Source organism: Halichondria panicea, chromosome 4 (assembly GCF_963675165.1).
Source record: "Halichondria panicea chromosome 4, odHalPani1.1, whole genome shotgun sequence".
In the NCBI taxonomy this organism is placed as follows: domain Eukaryota; kingdom Metazoa; phylum Porifera; class Demospongiae; order Suberitida; family Halichondriidae; genus Halichondria; species Halichondria panicea.
Window position 1 is genome coordinate 3,075,692 of NC_087380.1, and position 16,760 is coordinate 3,092,451.

A 16,760-nucleotide genomic window follows, 5' to 3' on the forward strand; every position below is an offset into this window, starting at 1 on the left:
TGACCACTATACCAGTTCATCCATCACCTGTAATGAGTCCATAATGCGCAGTGGAGTAGCACAGAACAACCCATGCACATTTGAATGTAAGTTGTGTGCCAATGAATTGAATTTTCTGGCAGACAGTGGTGATTTGTCCAGACCTCACCCTAACAAATTGAATTATCTAATACAATGACACCACCACTAGGCCCAGTAATTACTGGCACCACAGCTATACATATACATGTACATCTGTAACCCTGGCTATCAAAAATTAATAATGACTGGAATGATGCCGATGAGGACCTGTAAGGCCACTGAATGAGATGAGCCTGCATTCACTGGTATAAGTAGATTAATGACGGCTAAACAATTACACATGTAACTTTACTTATAATTTTACTTACCACATATATATAATACCTCTATTCCCTCAGCACAGCATAACAAGAAAAAGTCTTCAAACCATAACTGATGATTCTAATAAACACAAACTCAAAAGCATAACACACGTACTGCGAACTCTACTGGATCAAATGCATTAATTAGTGCTAACAGGAGTGTATGAATACACTCCTGGTGCTAAGGTGGTGATACTTATAATAAACTCCCAGCCACCTGTTCTGTTCTGACATAACCCTCTCCACATGCATGCAATGGAATAATCAGCTATACAGTCCAAACTTCTCAGCTAGACTGATCATAGTATCGGCATAACCAATAACACACATGCACAACTAACGACTCAACTATTTCCACTTAGAGCAAGAGCTGTGAGGTCGTTGCCATGACTGGGGATACAAGTAGTTGATGACTACATGTACACCTACCAATTTCTTGTCTGTTACGTATAGCTAGCTATACAGTGCCTTCAGCTTTGAGAGTAAATTTAACCACAGAGAGAGTAGTTGTACTTAAATGTATCTCAAGATTGGAATATTTCTAAGAAATTGTGCTGATACCATTGTGTAGGTGAATAAATAAGCTACAACCTTATTTGAAAATATTTCCCCTAAAGTTGTTGTAGTGGGAAATCATTTTAGGTAAAAATGGGGGTGATCGTAAAATATATGTGTAACATGAAATATCTCCGGAACTAAAGTATTTCTGGACAACTTTTTTGAGATAGAAAATTTATTAATGTGCAAAAACAATTAGACCTTAGCCGACAAATTTACTTGAGTTCCATCGCTAAGCGAAAAAGCACCTAAAATATCCCATAATTGAGTATTAATCAGTACGTGTACTTATGTACGCTATACGTAACCATGCATATGTTAGCTAAACTATTCAGGAATGTTGTGCCACGGTTCCATACCTTAGCCGAAAACAATTGGTATTTTCCATCGCTAAGCGATTGTCCACTATAGAAAAATGTTGGTGTTTTATAAACCACCACATACCCACCACCTTTGGTTGCCATGGAAATGTTTTTGGATATGTTTTAGATAATTTGTTCACCAACACAATGGTATCATCATATTTTCTTTAAAATATTCCAATCTCAAAATATTTACATTTATGTACTAACACGTACCAAATTGCGTTTATTTACTCTATAGACTATGTATATTATAGCTTTAGAGTTGTGCATAAGCTTGCATCATGGTCACCATGCACTTGTTTACTGTACTGTACGTTCTTACGGAGTTAGTATTAGTATACGTGGCCACCCCTAATCCTAACTATACCTCATTGTTGTTGCATATACGCTTGTGATACAGGCTACGTACGTCCTCACTAGTGGTATTTCCAGACAAGGTCAGTGGTCAGGAGAGGCACCAACTTGTCGAAGAGCAGGTCCATTAGAGTATGTGACAATTAACACAAACAACTATAAGTCAATTATGACTTGCTCAAGGCCATGAATATACTTTACTGAATACATGTATTTGTAATCATAGCTGCCAATGTTGGCTCCTCCATTAGTGTTCTCCAGGACATTGAAGAGAATGGCTACTGTAACTCTATTTTTCTGCTGTCTGCTTGGAAGTATTTCTCTTGTGCATGGACAGACTTCGTGTGAGTTGATAAATTATATGCAATACAGTTGTTTTTCCTCTACTAGTCTTACTCTAGTCCAACTTGCTGCATGAATATTAATTGCATTGCATGCATGATGTACAGTAGCTACAGAAGATAATACAGGCCGCTAGACATCAGGTATAACATGAGCTGTTGTAGCTAATGTTTATATATGACGCGTCTATTTCGACTGCATGGTATCACCCGCTAGCACTGACCACACTGAAGATATCATCTCGTTCTCTGATGTTAGATTAGGAGAGGGTAGTAAGTCCACCATCCTGGTACTGCTACACCTCAAACCTGGTGCTGGTGTATTGTGGGTTCCATAATGGGGATTCATTACATGATCTCCTATTCCAACCAAACTCTGGGTCTAAGCACTATAAATGTCACTTACACCTGTGACTCGGCTTTGGGATTGGGAAAGCATAACTAGCTAGAATTGTGGGGCAAATAATAGTTGGAGTTCTAGATCTAGCACCTTTTTGGCTTGATGCCAAGGCGTTGTTTAGGTTGGTGTTATAGGCCACTCTAAATAACAGTTTGCTGTAGCTACATGGCAGGGCAGGACAGATGATGGGTGGGGCGGTAGACACCAGGAAAGGTAGAACGGTGGGGCTCGCACAAGCTTATCGTTCTAGCTTTTAAGAGTTATAACCAAGGTGAGATAGCTGGGGTAGCATTTTTCTTTCTCATAGGTACACTTATTGCACATGCACTTATTGTCTTTACATTAGAATTTATGGCGACGTAAACCATCCTTTGCCTTGAGGCTTGCCAGGGATTCTAGAATCTTAATCTTGATTGATAATATTATGTCTATATAGTGACTCCTGGTGAAGTAACGATTAACGCAAGTCCATCTAATGTTGGTGTGTTGAATCAAAATGTCACACTAACTTGTTCTGCAAGTGGTGGAATTGATAACTTCCAGTGGCAAAGACTCGGAATCAATGTTCCTGGAGAAATGCAGTCTACACTATTTCTCACTTCAGTTAATGCTAGTGATGGAGGAGAGTACACTTGTGTTGTCGGTAATGCAGCTGGTAATGGCAGTACCAATTTCACTCTCTACATTCATCCATACATTGTGGCTAATCCACAACGTCAGCTACTTCGAACTGTGGCTAGCAGTGCAACATTCACCTGTGAAGCTTCTGCGTTCCCTGCACCTGACTATCATTGGGACAAAGTTGGAGATGTGAAGATCGATAATCTTGATCGATTTAGACAAAACTTCTCCTTTAATCCTATTGCTTTTGGCAATGAAGGCAACTACGTATGTGTTGCTTCAATCATTGTGGACAATATCAACTACACGGCAGAATCTAAACCAGGAGAGCTTATCTGTAAGTATAATAGCATAAAATTAGATATGAACTTTAAGAGCATGCTGTACGAATGCATCCAATCATTATTCTCGTCTAACTGCAGTATCACCTGAGAGTAGTGTGTCTGTCACACCTAATATGTCTAGAACAGTTCAAGGAGACACTCTGACGTTCACTTGCTCTGCCATGGGTGGTCCTGGAAATATGTTCTCATGGAGGAGACTGTACGATAATGAAATTGTGGGGGATATGTCTAATCTAACTGTGAATGTGAGTGGAGCCACAGACGGTGGACAGTACAAGTGTGAAGTCACCAATATAGCAGGCAGTGATTCTGATAATACTACTGTATACCGTGAGTGTTAAACGAAACGTTTCACCTATAGGTATGGTCTATGTTTTTAATTGTTCGTCCATCTACAGTTGGTCCGATCATTGACACTCCCCCTTTATCTGTGAATGTGAGCATCTCTGAATTATCCACTTTCACCTGTTCGGCCAGTGGATTTCCAGTACCTACCATTATCTGGGTCCACAACGGAACACAGGTGAGCTAACTGATTCATTGGTACATCATCAATAATATTTGTCTTGCATGGTGCATGTGATTCTTCAGAATCAGGATGATGAGAATCGCACCACTGTGTTATGTACCATGGGAGACAGATCTGTGACCAGCACCCTCACCATCAATATGGCTATGATTAATGACTCTGGGAAGTATGTTTGCAATGCTAGTAGTCCTGACTATGGCACTGTTTCAACGGACCCTGTCATTTTAATGGTACAAGGTAAGCCATCTAATTTTTATCAATGGATTTCCGGAGGTTGAGGTATTTTAGTATACCCTGGAATTGTTACTCAGTTCAACAAGCCACTAGGGCTAGCTGTTAGTGTACACATGAACCATCTAGTCGTGAATGTTCTCTACAAGTACCACAAAAACATTTGCTATGTGAAAAGTCGCTAGGATTGGCCGGGGGAAACACCAAAAATCGTAGAAAAAAGAAATCCGATGAGAATATAACTCGAATCCGTTACAACGTCATTCATGCACATGCACGATACATCTTAACGAAATGTTTTAATAGTTAAATTGATGGTAGTTTTTCCACCTATAAATTTTGCTGGTTTTCCCAGCCAATCTCCTAACATTGAACGTGCATTTTGTGCAAGCTATAAGTTAATGTTGAGTTTGCAGTGTTGAGCACAGGCATACATAGTCCTGACTCCTTTTAACATGGAAGTAATGATGTGCATGCATGGTGGATGGAAGTATAGTCTATACTGCCTGACATATCGTATTAATGTGATGCTAATGTAATGTATCAACACTTGTTCTCATAACGTTGCATCGGATTGGAGTTATTCTCTCGCCGGATTTCTTGTTTCTACGCTTTTTGGTGTTTCCCCCGGACAATCCTAGCAACTTTTAACATTGCAAATGTTTTTGTGGTACTTGTTCCCATGTTTTTTGTGGTCAGATTGTCGAATCAGGAGAGGGTGGAGTGGGCGGTATATCTTCGCAAGGTTGCAGTTTAATATTCAGGTGTTTGATTTATATTAATTTTTTTCCTCAGAGAGTGACTATTAATCCACCGCAGCTATAATTATAATCACTTCTCAATCCTTAATTGTCATGATTTATACGGTAGTAATTCGCATAGATGAGAATCTAGGAAGACAGTAACTTGGAAGACTGAGTACTGAGTGCAACAGATGAGAATATCTGGGAAGCAAACTTGGAAGACAGAGTAACTGAGACTGCAACAGTGGTGGAGTGGGTGGAGTGGGTGGAGTGGGTGGAGTGGGTGGGGAATATAGGATGTTAGGGAATCTAAGCTGTATACACTCATGCGAGTGTTATTAGGATAGGGTATAATTAAAGATAAGAATGTGAAGACAATAACTTGGAAGGGTAGCTAGTTGCAGTTGTTCTGTTTGCGCGATGTGTCTATCGAATACTGGCCGCTCTCTTATTGAACAATGATGATTCGAGGCCAACCCCGAGCCTCTCAAAGAGTCACATAAAGATGGCGGAATTTTCTAGGTAAAAGAAGTAGAGTCTAAGAGGTCATGTACCTCGTAAAATCAATCGCAAATCTGAGAAAAATGACCATGTCAGGGGCGGATCCAGCCAAAAATTTTTAGGGGGGTTATAAAACAAAACGCGCGTTAGGTAAGTTGAGGGAATGCTTCAGAGTGTAAAGTTACTCATGCATATTGGATGTACACACAGCACAGTACAACAGTATAGATCTATAACTTACGACTCAGGAAGCATTCCCTCAACCTATCTGAAAACTTCTGTATGTGTGGAATGAAATTATTGTGTATTGACTACTTAGTGTGTCCTGGACTTGTACTCATGTCAACAGATACTAATACTTCATAGTTCACAGCTTGTAAGTTAACCACATTGCTCATTTAGCCACAAGCAACACAAGTGTAGGTTGAGCTAGTTATTGTAAGTGTTTGGGGGGGTTGCAACCCCTGAAACCCACCCCCTAGATCCGGGCCTGCATGTCCAAGACTGTAGTTGTTAGGAACTGATTGCAGAATATTATGAGGATGTTAGCTTGTACAACGAGGAAAAGCTTCTCAAGAACCTTACTTACTTAGTCAGTCACTCATTTGCGGTGAAGTACGTGCGATATTAGTGCACTTTTAGAAATGTCTGTGTATCTATGCATGTGAACGTTTTTTGAATCTTATAACACCAATCATACAAAAGAATAGCTCTACAAACTAGCTGTGCAGTCAGTTTTCAGATGTGATCCTTCCCTGCAGAGATATAACAGCATAAACTTAAGGAGAAAATACGTGAAAAGTGCTAAAAAGCTACAGAAGTAGTGCCAATCCTAATACATATAATTATTGTTATTATACTTGGTATGTGAGAATCCTCAGGCCCATACATAAATGCAATTAATTTAGCTCTTAGAATGATTGTAAGAGGAGTTGAAATTTTTCGAGAGTAGTTGTTCATATTTCCGTATCACTGCCTACCTATCGATTAAGTATTCAATATACTACAGATGTTAGTTTATGCCCTTTCAAATTCACAGCTTGTATTTGTACACATTCAATTTCAGCAACTCCCGAAAGACCACAAAATGCGACAGCTGTAGAAGTGACAAAAACTAGTGTGATATTGGAGTGGGTGGAGCCTTATGACAACAATGCTCCCATCCGTGGTTACAAAGTCTCCTACACCAGACCATCTTTTCTTGGAGGGACTGCCACGACTATCAACAGCACAGTGGAGACTGTAACCATCAATGGACTACACCCTGGAGTAGCTTACTCCTTCTCAGTGGTTGCTTTCAATGACATTGGGGACAGTGCATCTGGTAACGTCGTGGTCACTACTGTGGAAACAGGTATGCTTATAAGCAACAAGGCATTTCGAATTACTACAGCTAGATCTATGTAACTAGCTGTCAAGTTACATAAATTAAAGTAACAGGAATACTTCATTACGTTCACAGTTCCAACAAACCCTCCTGAGAATGTAATGATCACTATGCTATCATCCACTGAGATCCAAGTGAACTGGACTGAAGTTCCCATGATGCATCGGAATGGAATAATTACCACATATGAAGTGATGTACGAACCAGTGATGACGTTTGATATACTCACTGCAGCCAGAGTGAACACTACAAATGTTTCTACTGTTCTTACTGGACTGGAAGAGAATTTAGAGTACAATGTTTCTGTGAGAGCTTATACAAGTGTGGGCCCTGGACCTTATAGCCCAGAGGATATGGAAATTACTTTTGATGACAGTTAGTTGATAATTATTAAAATTATTATTATTAATGTATCAATACAGCTCCAGCTAGTCCACCTCAGAATGTGACAGCTACTGTGTTGTCCTCTACTGAGATCCAAGTGAACTGGACTGAAGTTGCTGAGATAGACCAGAATGGAGTCATCACTGAATATGAAGTCATGTATGAGCCACTAATGACATTTGGTGTGCTCAATACAACAACAATAAGAACAATTAACTTGTTTACTGTTCTCTTTGGGCTGGAAAAGTATGTGGAGTACAACATCTCAGTGAGAGCATACACACGTGTGGGACCAGGACCCTACAGTGTCGGTATTATAAAGATAACATTTGATGGTGAGTTAAATTTAACTATGAACACACAGAGGGGCCAGGTCCTCTATTAAACACGGAGCACTCCGTGAACCCATTTAAGTGTCTAAATAACACATCAATATAAATGTTTGGTTGATATGTTCGATAGACTAGACTACTTAATACTGGTAGTTTTAGTCTGAGCTATAATAATTGCCCTGACTGCTAAATATTCGAGATTTCATGCTGTCTGAAATTATAGAGAATCTGAAAACAGAACAAGCCTTTGTTTCGTAAAATTGTCTGATTACAAAGAGCCGGCAGATTAGCACAAAATATTCATTTAGAGTTGGTCACCGAACCCCGTCAGACGTAAAAGTAGTCTACATTATCGTGTATACTGCTCGTACAAAACAAGATTGCTAATTTCACACTCTATAGATGGCCATGCATGTATAACAACTATAACCAGCGAAAACCTGGATAGACCATTGGAAAAACTGCCGAATAATTTGAGAACATAATTATGATCCCTGTTTTTGCCAAACTACACAGCTGACACAAGCTGAGTACAATCTATACTGGAGACCACTCCCTTTTTTACCTTTGGAAAGGGACTGGTAGGCTACTTAGGGCCGAGATCACTATATCTACTATACTAGGGCCAATAATGTTGATCATTTGCTGCAGCTACTTCCTGCATAGACACGAAAAAGATTATTTGGTAGATTGTTTTGTGGTGGCTGGATAATTGTACAATAACTGCATGGAATCCATGTATGCTGCATAGCAAACTTCCCACACTGACAGGAACCACAAATACTTTTGAGAGTGTCCCTATAACAGCAATGTTTTGAAGTGTTGGGTGAAGGGTGGTTTTAGGTCTCAAAAGGTCACTTTCCCACTAAAGCTCTCTTAATGCATTATAATAATGCCTCCTAGCTGCATGGATATAGGAGAAATTTAGTGCCGACGGGCATTAAAGCTCTCCTATAATACTTGCATGGGCCACTTTTTTATATTACATCATCAGTTTAGTGACATTCTGTGTGCTCATTGACAGGAAATGAAAACTACGTTGTATGTCTACATGCTTCTATCCTTGTCATTCACCAAGCCATCAGATGACTTCTGTTTCCATTAAGCTATAGTTGTTGACCTAGCGTTATTTTAGAGACAACTCTTCTTGATTAATTCAATTTTCAATTGCAAATGCAAGCTTCGTAACATAATACACATAACATTATTTGTTGCCTTTTGACCTCTGAGATCAAAGAAATAGCAGTGCCAATATACAGCATATTGCACTGTGGTCAGTTCTGTATATAATATAACCTTTCGATGAAGTTTCCCACCTCCCGCTCAAACTGTCGAATCACTGCTTTTATAGTGACACACTCAATGAAACATTTGTGATTCCTGTGGGAAATTTACTAGACACCATAATTTTTATGCATGGTTTCGATGCACCTACTATTGTAATATTGTAATTCCAGCCGCCCAAAACCGAAACAGAACAAAACTACTTATTTTTCATATCTACGTAGCAAGTGGTTTCTATGCTGGTTTCTATATGCAGAAAATGGTTTCAAGGCAACAAAGTAGTTGACCACAATCTACTACGGGCCAATAAACAGCTTGTGGCTCGTATAGCTATGTAATAACTAATACACGAAGCAAAATTATATGACACTCTAATACTTTTTGAGCGAAGAAAACATGCCAATAGGCATTAGCACAGCGCAGTTTGCAACATTCAGTGATGACGCAGAGTTGGTTTAACTGCTGTTATTAGCAGCATAGTTGGTAGTTCCCATGGAGACGTAGACAGGAGGTACTGTGTGGTGGGCGATTGTAGTATACATGGACTCTTGTTGTGTTTAATTGTATAATTGGCTTGACTTACACATCATACATACTTCAAGTCCTCACTGGACCTGAAGCCCTCGTCTCCTCCAGTGGTAGTGTGGTTGAGGGATCAGTCATCCAGATCTACTGTACGGTAGAGGATAGAACCACTATCACCTTCACATGGACTCTCAATGGAAAATCTCTATTGAACGATCCACCTCACATTCGTATCAGGGAAGACAATCTCCCTGAGCGCTCAAGATCATTGCTCACTAATGACTCCACATCTGTGCTCACTGTGGACAACTTCAGAGCCTCTGACAATGGAGTTTATCAGTGCACAGCTACTAGTGGAGCTACTTCTGGCAATGGAGCTGCTGCGGTCACACTAACAGGTATGTTTAAGTGTTATATAATTATGATGTATCAGATAAATATACTATAGCCATTAATTTTATTCACACTAACTTTTTTCTGTAGCTGTGTCATCTAGTATTGGAGCCTTGATGTTGACTGATCAGCCCTCTCTCAATGAACCTGTTGACCTCAGCTCCAGCCTCAATGACAACCGCACTGGGATAGCTCTTGGTGGCACTGTCGATGGTTCTATACTGATATGCACTGCTGGGCATCAAGGTGATGGAGTTGGAAACTACGCTGCCCCGTCTGTGGTGTGGGTGAGGAGCGGACAAGTTGTGAATGACACTGACTCACGAATCACCATCACCTCGACCACAATGACCAACGGACGAGTGACCAGTTCTCTGACTATCACTAACTTTGGACTCTCTGATGCAGGAGTGTACCAGTGTGTCTTCACTGATGACAGTGATGGTGGGGAGGTCATCACATCAATACCTTATCAATTGGATACAGGTAAGTGTACAAAATGTGATTGTATTATTTTGCTACTCTCTCACTCATTTGCTTCATCCAGGTAACACCATTCGTATTGAGAGAGTCTCCCCTGAGGTCATTATTTTACGTCCTCCCGAAAAGCTGGTCATTGAAGTGAGAGTGTCAGGAGAGTATGAAGTGATGTTCTGGTACAAAGGGAGTAGCACTTTCATACCTGGTCAAATGCGTCCTCAAGAGTTTCCTAATTATTTTGAGACATTTGTACGAGACAACACCACAGCTGAGGATGAGGGGTTCTACATTGTTCAACCTCAACTTAAGCCTGGAACAACTCAAACTCATACCATCACACCAACTGGTGGTGTTGATTTTGGGGTTATTGCGCCAGGTACAGCAATGATATCGTTATGAACCAACTCATTATGTGCTGTTCTAATTTCACAGTTGATGCCATCACAACATCTCTCAGTATTTCTACTGTTGTGATTCCCGAGGGAGGCAGTGCAGACATCTCCTGTAGATCAGTGGGAGCTCCCGTTCCTAGTATCACATGGGAGTTCAACAGTCAGACCACTCAATTTGAGCAGACAGACACGGAAACAACATTTGTAGCTAAATTGACTGGAACTATCGGAAACAGAGGGTTTGACCTCATTCCTGGTAGCGTTGAGTCATCCCTCCATATTGTGAGTGCCATATACCCTGATCATGATGGTGTGTACACTTGTATTGGAAGCAACTCCGAGAGTCTCACTGTCGCCAGCAGCAGTGCCTTCATCACTGTACAAGTAAATGGTGAGTTATGTGTACACTGTATGTACACTGTGCTATTAGCAGTACATTCACATAATTATAGCTAAACCACATTTCAATCTTGATGCATGCAGCTGTTCCTGAAGTGGAAACTACAGCTACTGAGACTCTTGTGCACATCGGAAATGATATCACCATCACCTGCTTTGTGCAGAGGGGAAATCCCTCTAATTACGTCTACACCATTACTAATACTGATACTGGCAGTACAACAACTGGACCCACCCGCACTCTGACAAGCATTCATATGTCTGATCTTGGTACCTATCGCTGTGATGTCACTAATGATGCTGGAACTGGTAGCAGCAGTGTGACTATAGAGCTGGGAGGTAAGTATGTATTTTAGGAATCAATCATAATTATGTTTTGAACAATATGTGTTGGTTTCCACTAAGTACTCCAAGGTAATCTCTTACATCATGAATTCAAATCCTAAGCACGTACGGTTATTTCTATATATACAGATGTAGAAATCATATTGGTTAGCTCCGATCGTTACGATACATAATTATATGTATAGTAGTTTGCCTACGAAATTGTTTCCACACAGAACCTAGATGCCCAGTTGGAACCTATACAGAAGACTTATCAACTGGAGTGTCTGCTTGTGTGCCCTGTCCTAGAAACAGCTTCAGTCCCGTCATAGATAGCAGAGAGTGTTTCTGTTTTCGTGGCTACTACAGAACAGAAATGGAGGAACCAAACTTTCCGTGTTCATGTAACTAAACAAAATTGCTTTCACACTTTAGTGTGTGTGTGTGTGTGTGTGCATGTATATGACAGTGCATTCACTTGCACGTTATTAGATATGAAATGTGTGTGTATCGCCATCATACAGCTCTACCAAAGAAATGTAAGAGTTTGCAAGTAGTTGCTGAGAGGACTCGAGGTAACACAATTACTGTGCGTTGGGAGAGGCCTGAGATCACTGGGAGAGGCGACTTCTACTACAACATATTCTACTCTAAGGACAACCAGACCTTCACTCAACACAACAGCAGGGCGTATGTCAAACAAGATGCCCTGGTGGACTACTCAGTGTCTGGTCTGCAGCCACTCACCACCTACACCATCCGAGTGATCCCTGAGAATGGAGTGAGTGATCAGGAGGAGGGAGGGCAGGGCAGGAGCTGTGAGGTCGTTGCCATGACTGGGGATACAAGTGAGTGGACTTGATTGTTATATACCATTCTGTGGAAGTATATAGGATAAGGACTGAGCAAAAAAATTGTTATTGAAATTGAGAAATAATTGTAGATTCTAATTATCATTGTGATTGAATTGCCCATGCATAGATATAGAATAGCGTAAAATTGAAATGTATACTCTGCCCTCAGAGTCTAATGCCCCCTCCTTGGTGATTGGTTTCTGCTCTGTTGTGGTTTGGACCACCCCCACGAGGTCGTATGGGAGGATCACTGGCTATGACATCAAATTCATTCCTCAAGGGTCTGGTTCGGATTTGATGGTGTCTAAAGGAAGAAGAGAGCTTTTCCACGCCATTGGAGATGATACCAGGCTCATCAGCACTGAAAACTTCATGGTCCAGGTGTGACTACACATCTATTATTGTACTTCAGCAATGCTATGTATAATATTCAGGTGAGAGCAAAAACGTCAGCTGCAGAGGGGAGGTGGAGTGAGCTGGTGCCACTGGGTAAGTTTTTATATTGTGATTCTCGAAGTTCAAGTCACTACTCTTTTAAATGCATCATTCCATGCATACATGCAGGTTGCAGGAATACTGAAGGTTCCGCTGACCCTATGTATGAGTTTGCCGGCCCTATGTATGAGTGAATGATGTGTTACATTACAGTTTTGGCTAAACATTAAATGATGTTGCAAAATTTAAATGTATCTTTATCGTAAGAGACTAGAAATTTGCTTTGAGTAGAATATTGTAGCTGATTCAGAAGTGAGTTGTAGATAGACCTATCTGAAATTTGTTGTGCCGGACTTGGAACTACTTTGTACATGTTTGCTGCATTTGTTTCTGTATCAGTGAATGAATTTTTTGAGCTAACTGCAAATCACTTTGTTTTGATTCTATATAAACATACACACTGTTTATAAGCTAAATTGTAATCTGACAGCCTTTTTTAGCATGTATATAGTCATAGGTGTATGGTAATAGACATGCATCTCTTTGTATCATGACAAGAAAGTTAATTTAAAACAATGTGATTCAAAATGGGAACTGTCAGGTCCTATTTCTCTCTTTGTTCCCCTCTGTTTGCTGTTGTGTCTCTTGTCTGATGAGTGAGTCAGAGCTGAAATAACATATCCAGCACTTCCAGTTTATCTGTCAGATAATATGATAATCAGATTCTGCTGAGCCAGGGTACTCCGTAGATGAAATACTGGCAATTGCTAAGTGTTAGATCGCTATTTGGTTCCCCAATCTGACTGATTTTGACCATAATAATTATTCGTATAAGACTAGGGTATATAGTAAGTCTCAATTTTCCATTATTTATTCGCCCCACTCACCTATACAAGTGAATGATGGCAAAGTATTATTAGAATTCTGTCATTGCTTTGGTTGTAACTACTATTTGCAGGAGATGCACAGCCAGGTAGATCTAAGTGCTTGCTATAGTGTATCTCAATGTTATATAGACCTAGTAGCTATAGAACCTAACATAATTATTAAATACTGTATGTTGTATCCTCTCTACATTGCGTACAGTGTGCTCTCAAGGAGATGGTGGGAGACTCTCCCATCAAAACGGTGAGTGGAAGTGTGTGCTAAACGCCTGGGGCATCGTTTATGATGACTATTGAGATAAACGTGAAGCCAATGTTGCGTGTCGACACTTAGATTCTTCAACTCATTGGATGCTAGACTCACCTATTATGTTAAATTGCCTAGACCAACTACCACCCAATATCTCTTCTACCAATTTTTTAAAAAGTCCTCGAGACTCTTATCTATAACAAGGTATTCATCTGTATATATATAAACAAGCAACAATTTAGCTTCTGAAGAAAAGATCCAGTTTATCCCAAACGCTCGCGGCCGTATACATGTAATCAACCGCTGATCAAAAAGTTTGATAGTATATCTAGATTTTAGAAAAGCATTTGATTCAGCCTGCCCTCTCACAAGGAACTATTATAATTATTTAACTTCGGCTCATGGGTATAACTGGCGATCTGTAGTTCTGGTTTACGGTCACTGCAAGGGACTTCAATCACCTTGCAACCTTCTGTTTGTCTCTTTCTCTTGTTTGTCCATAGCAAGTCACATTATTCTCAGTACATTTGTTCACCCCATAGCTGTAAGCAATGAGGTGTGTTTGTATACACATGTCGAGATCAAAGCTCAACACATGTTCGTCTTTTCACTTTCACCCCTCACGATTACTCTGATTGCTTTTGCACAGTGCTGTGAATTCTTAATGGTGTGAGGAAATTGGCTAATAAACAAGTTCCTATATATAGCCGATATACCGGCTATTGGATTAATTATGGTGTGATCGTATCATGATAAGTACAACTTGTTACCTTTATGGCATTATTCGGATAAGTGAGTCTATTAATGTAATTCGACTGAGGGAGATCTTGTGGAGTTATCTTCAACACAATCGATGCATTTTTATTGACTTTCCTTGCTAATTGCCACCATGATAATCTCATGCGGCTGCTTCTACATGCAGGAGATCACTTCATCAAAGCGCTATTGTGCAAAACAGAATGCTCTTCTTACCAACTCATATTTTCTCCAGTTAATTGGCCATCTGTTTGATACTATGATAATTGTGACCATTTTCCTAGGGTCAAACATCAAAGGAAACATGAAGTATGCCAATGTCAGCTTGCCATTCTGCATTACTCTGTATGGAAATGTGTGACAGTGAACTTTCGTGTAGATTATGCGCAGCTAGTACTAGTATAATTAGAGTTGCTGCTATCGATCTACATGACGACTTGTACAAGTGAATGATGGCCCTTTAAGTTAGTGTTGTTAACACTTTACCATTTATTTTGTCTCTAACCCTTTGCTATCCAATTGGATATGCACAACAAGGTAAGTATACTAAAGCAGTTTGAAGGACTATACTGCAAACGTTTATGAACAGTACAGCTTATCCATAGCATCAAGCCATTCTATGTTTGTAGCACTAAGATACATAATAACCCAGTTAAGCAATGTCCTTTGCTGTTTTGACTTTACAGCAGGGAAAGAGAAAAGTTGACATAGAGTAATTCAAGCTAAACTCAATAAAAATTGGAAACAGAGTACAGACAACGGACTTAGAGCTTGTCAGTACAGTGGAACCTCCATTAACGACCACCTCCAAATAGCAACCACACGCTATATAACGGCCAAGAGCTCAGGTCCGGATTGAAACTACAATGACTTCAATGTAAAGCAACCTCTCAAAAGTGACCACCTCTCTACTCCGTACAACAAGCAGCTTTCTAGTCCCCAGCAATGGAAAATAACCTCCCAGAACAGACAGCCACACCCAGAATTAGCAGAAAATTATTGCTGAGATAGCATTATTTTGCACAATCGTGAAAACCTGGCTGTAGCTTGTCTCTACAGCCTTTTCAAAGCTTGTATGAGCTAAAAAAGCAGTTAGCAAAGCCCCAAGATTCATTTGCAGCAAGAAATGACTCGTAGAAAATACATAGCTGGAAATCGAAACCTCCCAAGGAACCAGTGCAGTGATAGTAAGATCAAGAAGTTAAGTAAGTGTGTGAGTGAGTAAATGAGTAATTTTTATACAAGAGCTTAGAGTATTTAATAATTGATTGTAAAAAACACATATAAAGACATTCAATCATCAGGTAGCATACTAAAGAAAGGGAGTTTCATTCTCCTTGGGTGTAGCTGGCTGTATGATACTACTAGTTTTTTCATATTTTCTGCAGACAAAAGCTGGTTGCATCGGTCACGATTGATTTTCATTAAAGGTAGCACCACCTAAGCCACACCGGATAACGCAGTCACCCTCCTCCATATCAAGTTCACTGTCTGAATCTTCAGTGTCACTGGGGACGTCAGTAGGGGGAGATGAAGGGGGAGACGAGTCAGCGGGGCTGACAATAGCATCCTGTAACTCTGAACCTACAATTGAAGTTGTTTTTATTTATATATAAGTTTTGTTGTTTATTTATCATAATTTATATGATTTGGATTTTTATTTATGTGAAACCGTTACCTGCTTTACTCTTTTTGAAGAATGTTGAAATTGGCACTTGACTTGGTCTCTTCCTGTTACTCATTGTTGTATAATAAGTAAGTCTGGTTGAACATAATTACCACAATCAAAGCTAGCTGCATGACACATGGATGTGGGTTTATCCCCATCTTGTATCCAATTAATTACTATGCAGTTTTTGCAACGCGATCAGTTGAGAAAGAGTAAAGAAGCTGCCACTGCTTTTAGCTAAGTTCTGTTCCTTCTAGAGTGGACTACATGCAGGTATTGACATTACTACATAAATAGAATAGGTAAAACATGACTGTAAATGACTGTAGATTGCTAAAAATCAATTTTAATATTTTGAGCAAAAGGGGGGTTCCTTTGCTCCCTTGGATCTCCCCCTGGATCCGCCTCTGCTGAGTAGTTATGGATAGTTAATTAAGGAACAGCTATAATTATATAGACCAAAAAAACTATCACTTCTCTCACAGATATTATAACAGTCTTGAACTTGATTGTAATATGTATATAGCTGTATGGTGCAGTCTTTTGAGGTCTGGATGTACTTAGTAGCCCCAACCTCCGCTGAAATCTCTCAAAGTTAAATTTGGGGGGGAGTCATTTGTGACTAGGAGTCAGTGACCAGGG

The 16,760-nt window shown here is 40.0% G+C and overlaps 1 protein-coding gene and 1 long non-coding RNA gene across 3 annotated transcripts; both read left to right on the plus strand.

Annotated features, from left to right (window-relative positions):
- Positions 1-1,866: 1,866 nt before the first annotated feature.
- Positions 1,867-13,008, plus strand: LOC135335315 (hemicentin-1-like). 2 transcript variants are annotated; one of them, XM_064530771.1, is made up of 18 exons: positions 1,867-2,004; positions 2,838-3,359; positions 3,445-3,696; positions 3,765-3,889; positions 3,958-4,132; positions 6,437-6,724; positions 6,833-7,132; positions 7,180-7,476; positions 9,354-9,680; positions 9,766-10,161; positions 10,223-10,531; positions 10,588-10,938; positions 11,031-11,285; positions 11,507-11,674; positions 11,795-12,118; positions 12,294-12,505; positions 12,559-12,613; positions 12,689-13,008. In XM_064530771.1, the coding sequence occupies exons 1-18, from the start codon at positions 1,893-1,895 to the stop codon at positions 12,751-12,753; spliced, it is 4,533 nt and encodes a 1,510-aa protein (XP_064386841.1). In that variant the 5' UTR covers positions 1,867-1,892; the 3' UTR covers positions 12,754-13,008. The 2 variants fall into 2 exon arrangements, with proteins under 2 accessions (XP_064386841.1, XP_064386842.1); XM_064530772.1 differs by having other exon boundaries at positions 9,360-9,680; positions 12,689-13,007.
- A 2,605-nt stretch (positions 13,009-15,613) lies between these two features.
- LOC135335349 (uncharacterized) lies at positions 15,614-16,168 on the plus strand. Its single transcript, XR_010394484.1, has 2 exons — positions 15,614-15,654; positions 15,838-16,168. It is a non-coding gene; the product is annotated as an uncharacterized LOC135335349 (long non-coding RNA).
- Positions 16,169-16,760: the final 592 nt, after the last annotated feature.

Excerpts from the sequence above, each read along its gene's own strand:
- LOC135335315 (XM_064530771.1), top strand. The coding sequence starts at position 1,893 with ATGTTGGCTCCTCCATTAGTGTTCTCCAGGACATTGAAGAGAATGGCT. Across the intron at positions 2,005-2,837 it reads TGTGCATGGACAGACTTCGT|TGACTCCTGGTGAAGTAACG; the intron begins GTGAGTTGATAA and ends ATGTCTATATAG. Across the intron at positions 9,681-9,765 it reads TGCTGCGGTCACACTAACAG|CTGTGTCATCTAGTATTGGA; the intron begins GTATGTTTAAGT and ends TTTTTTCTGTAG.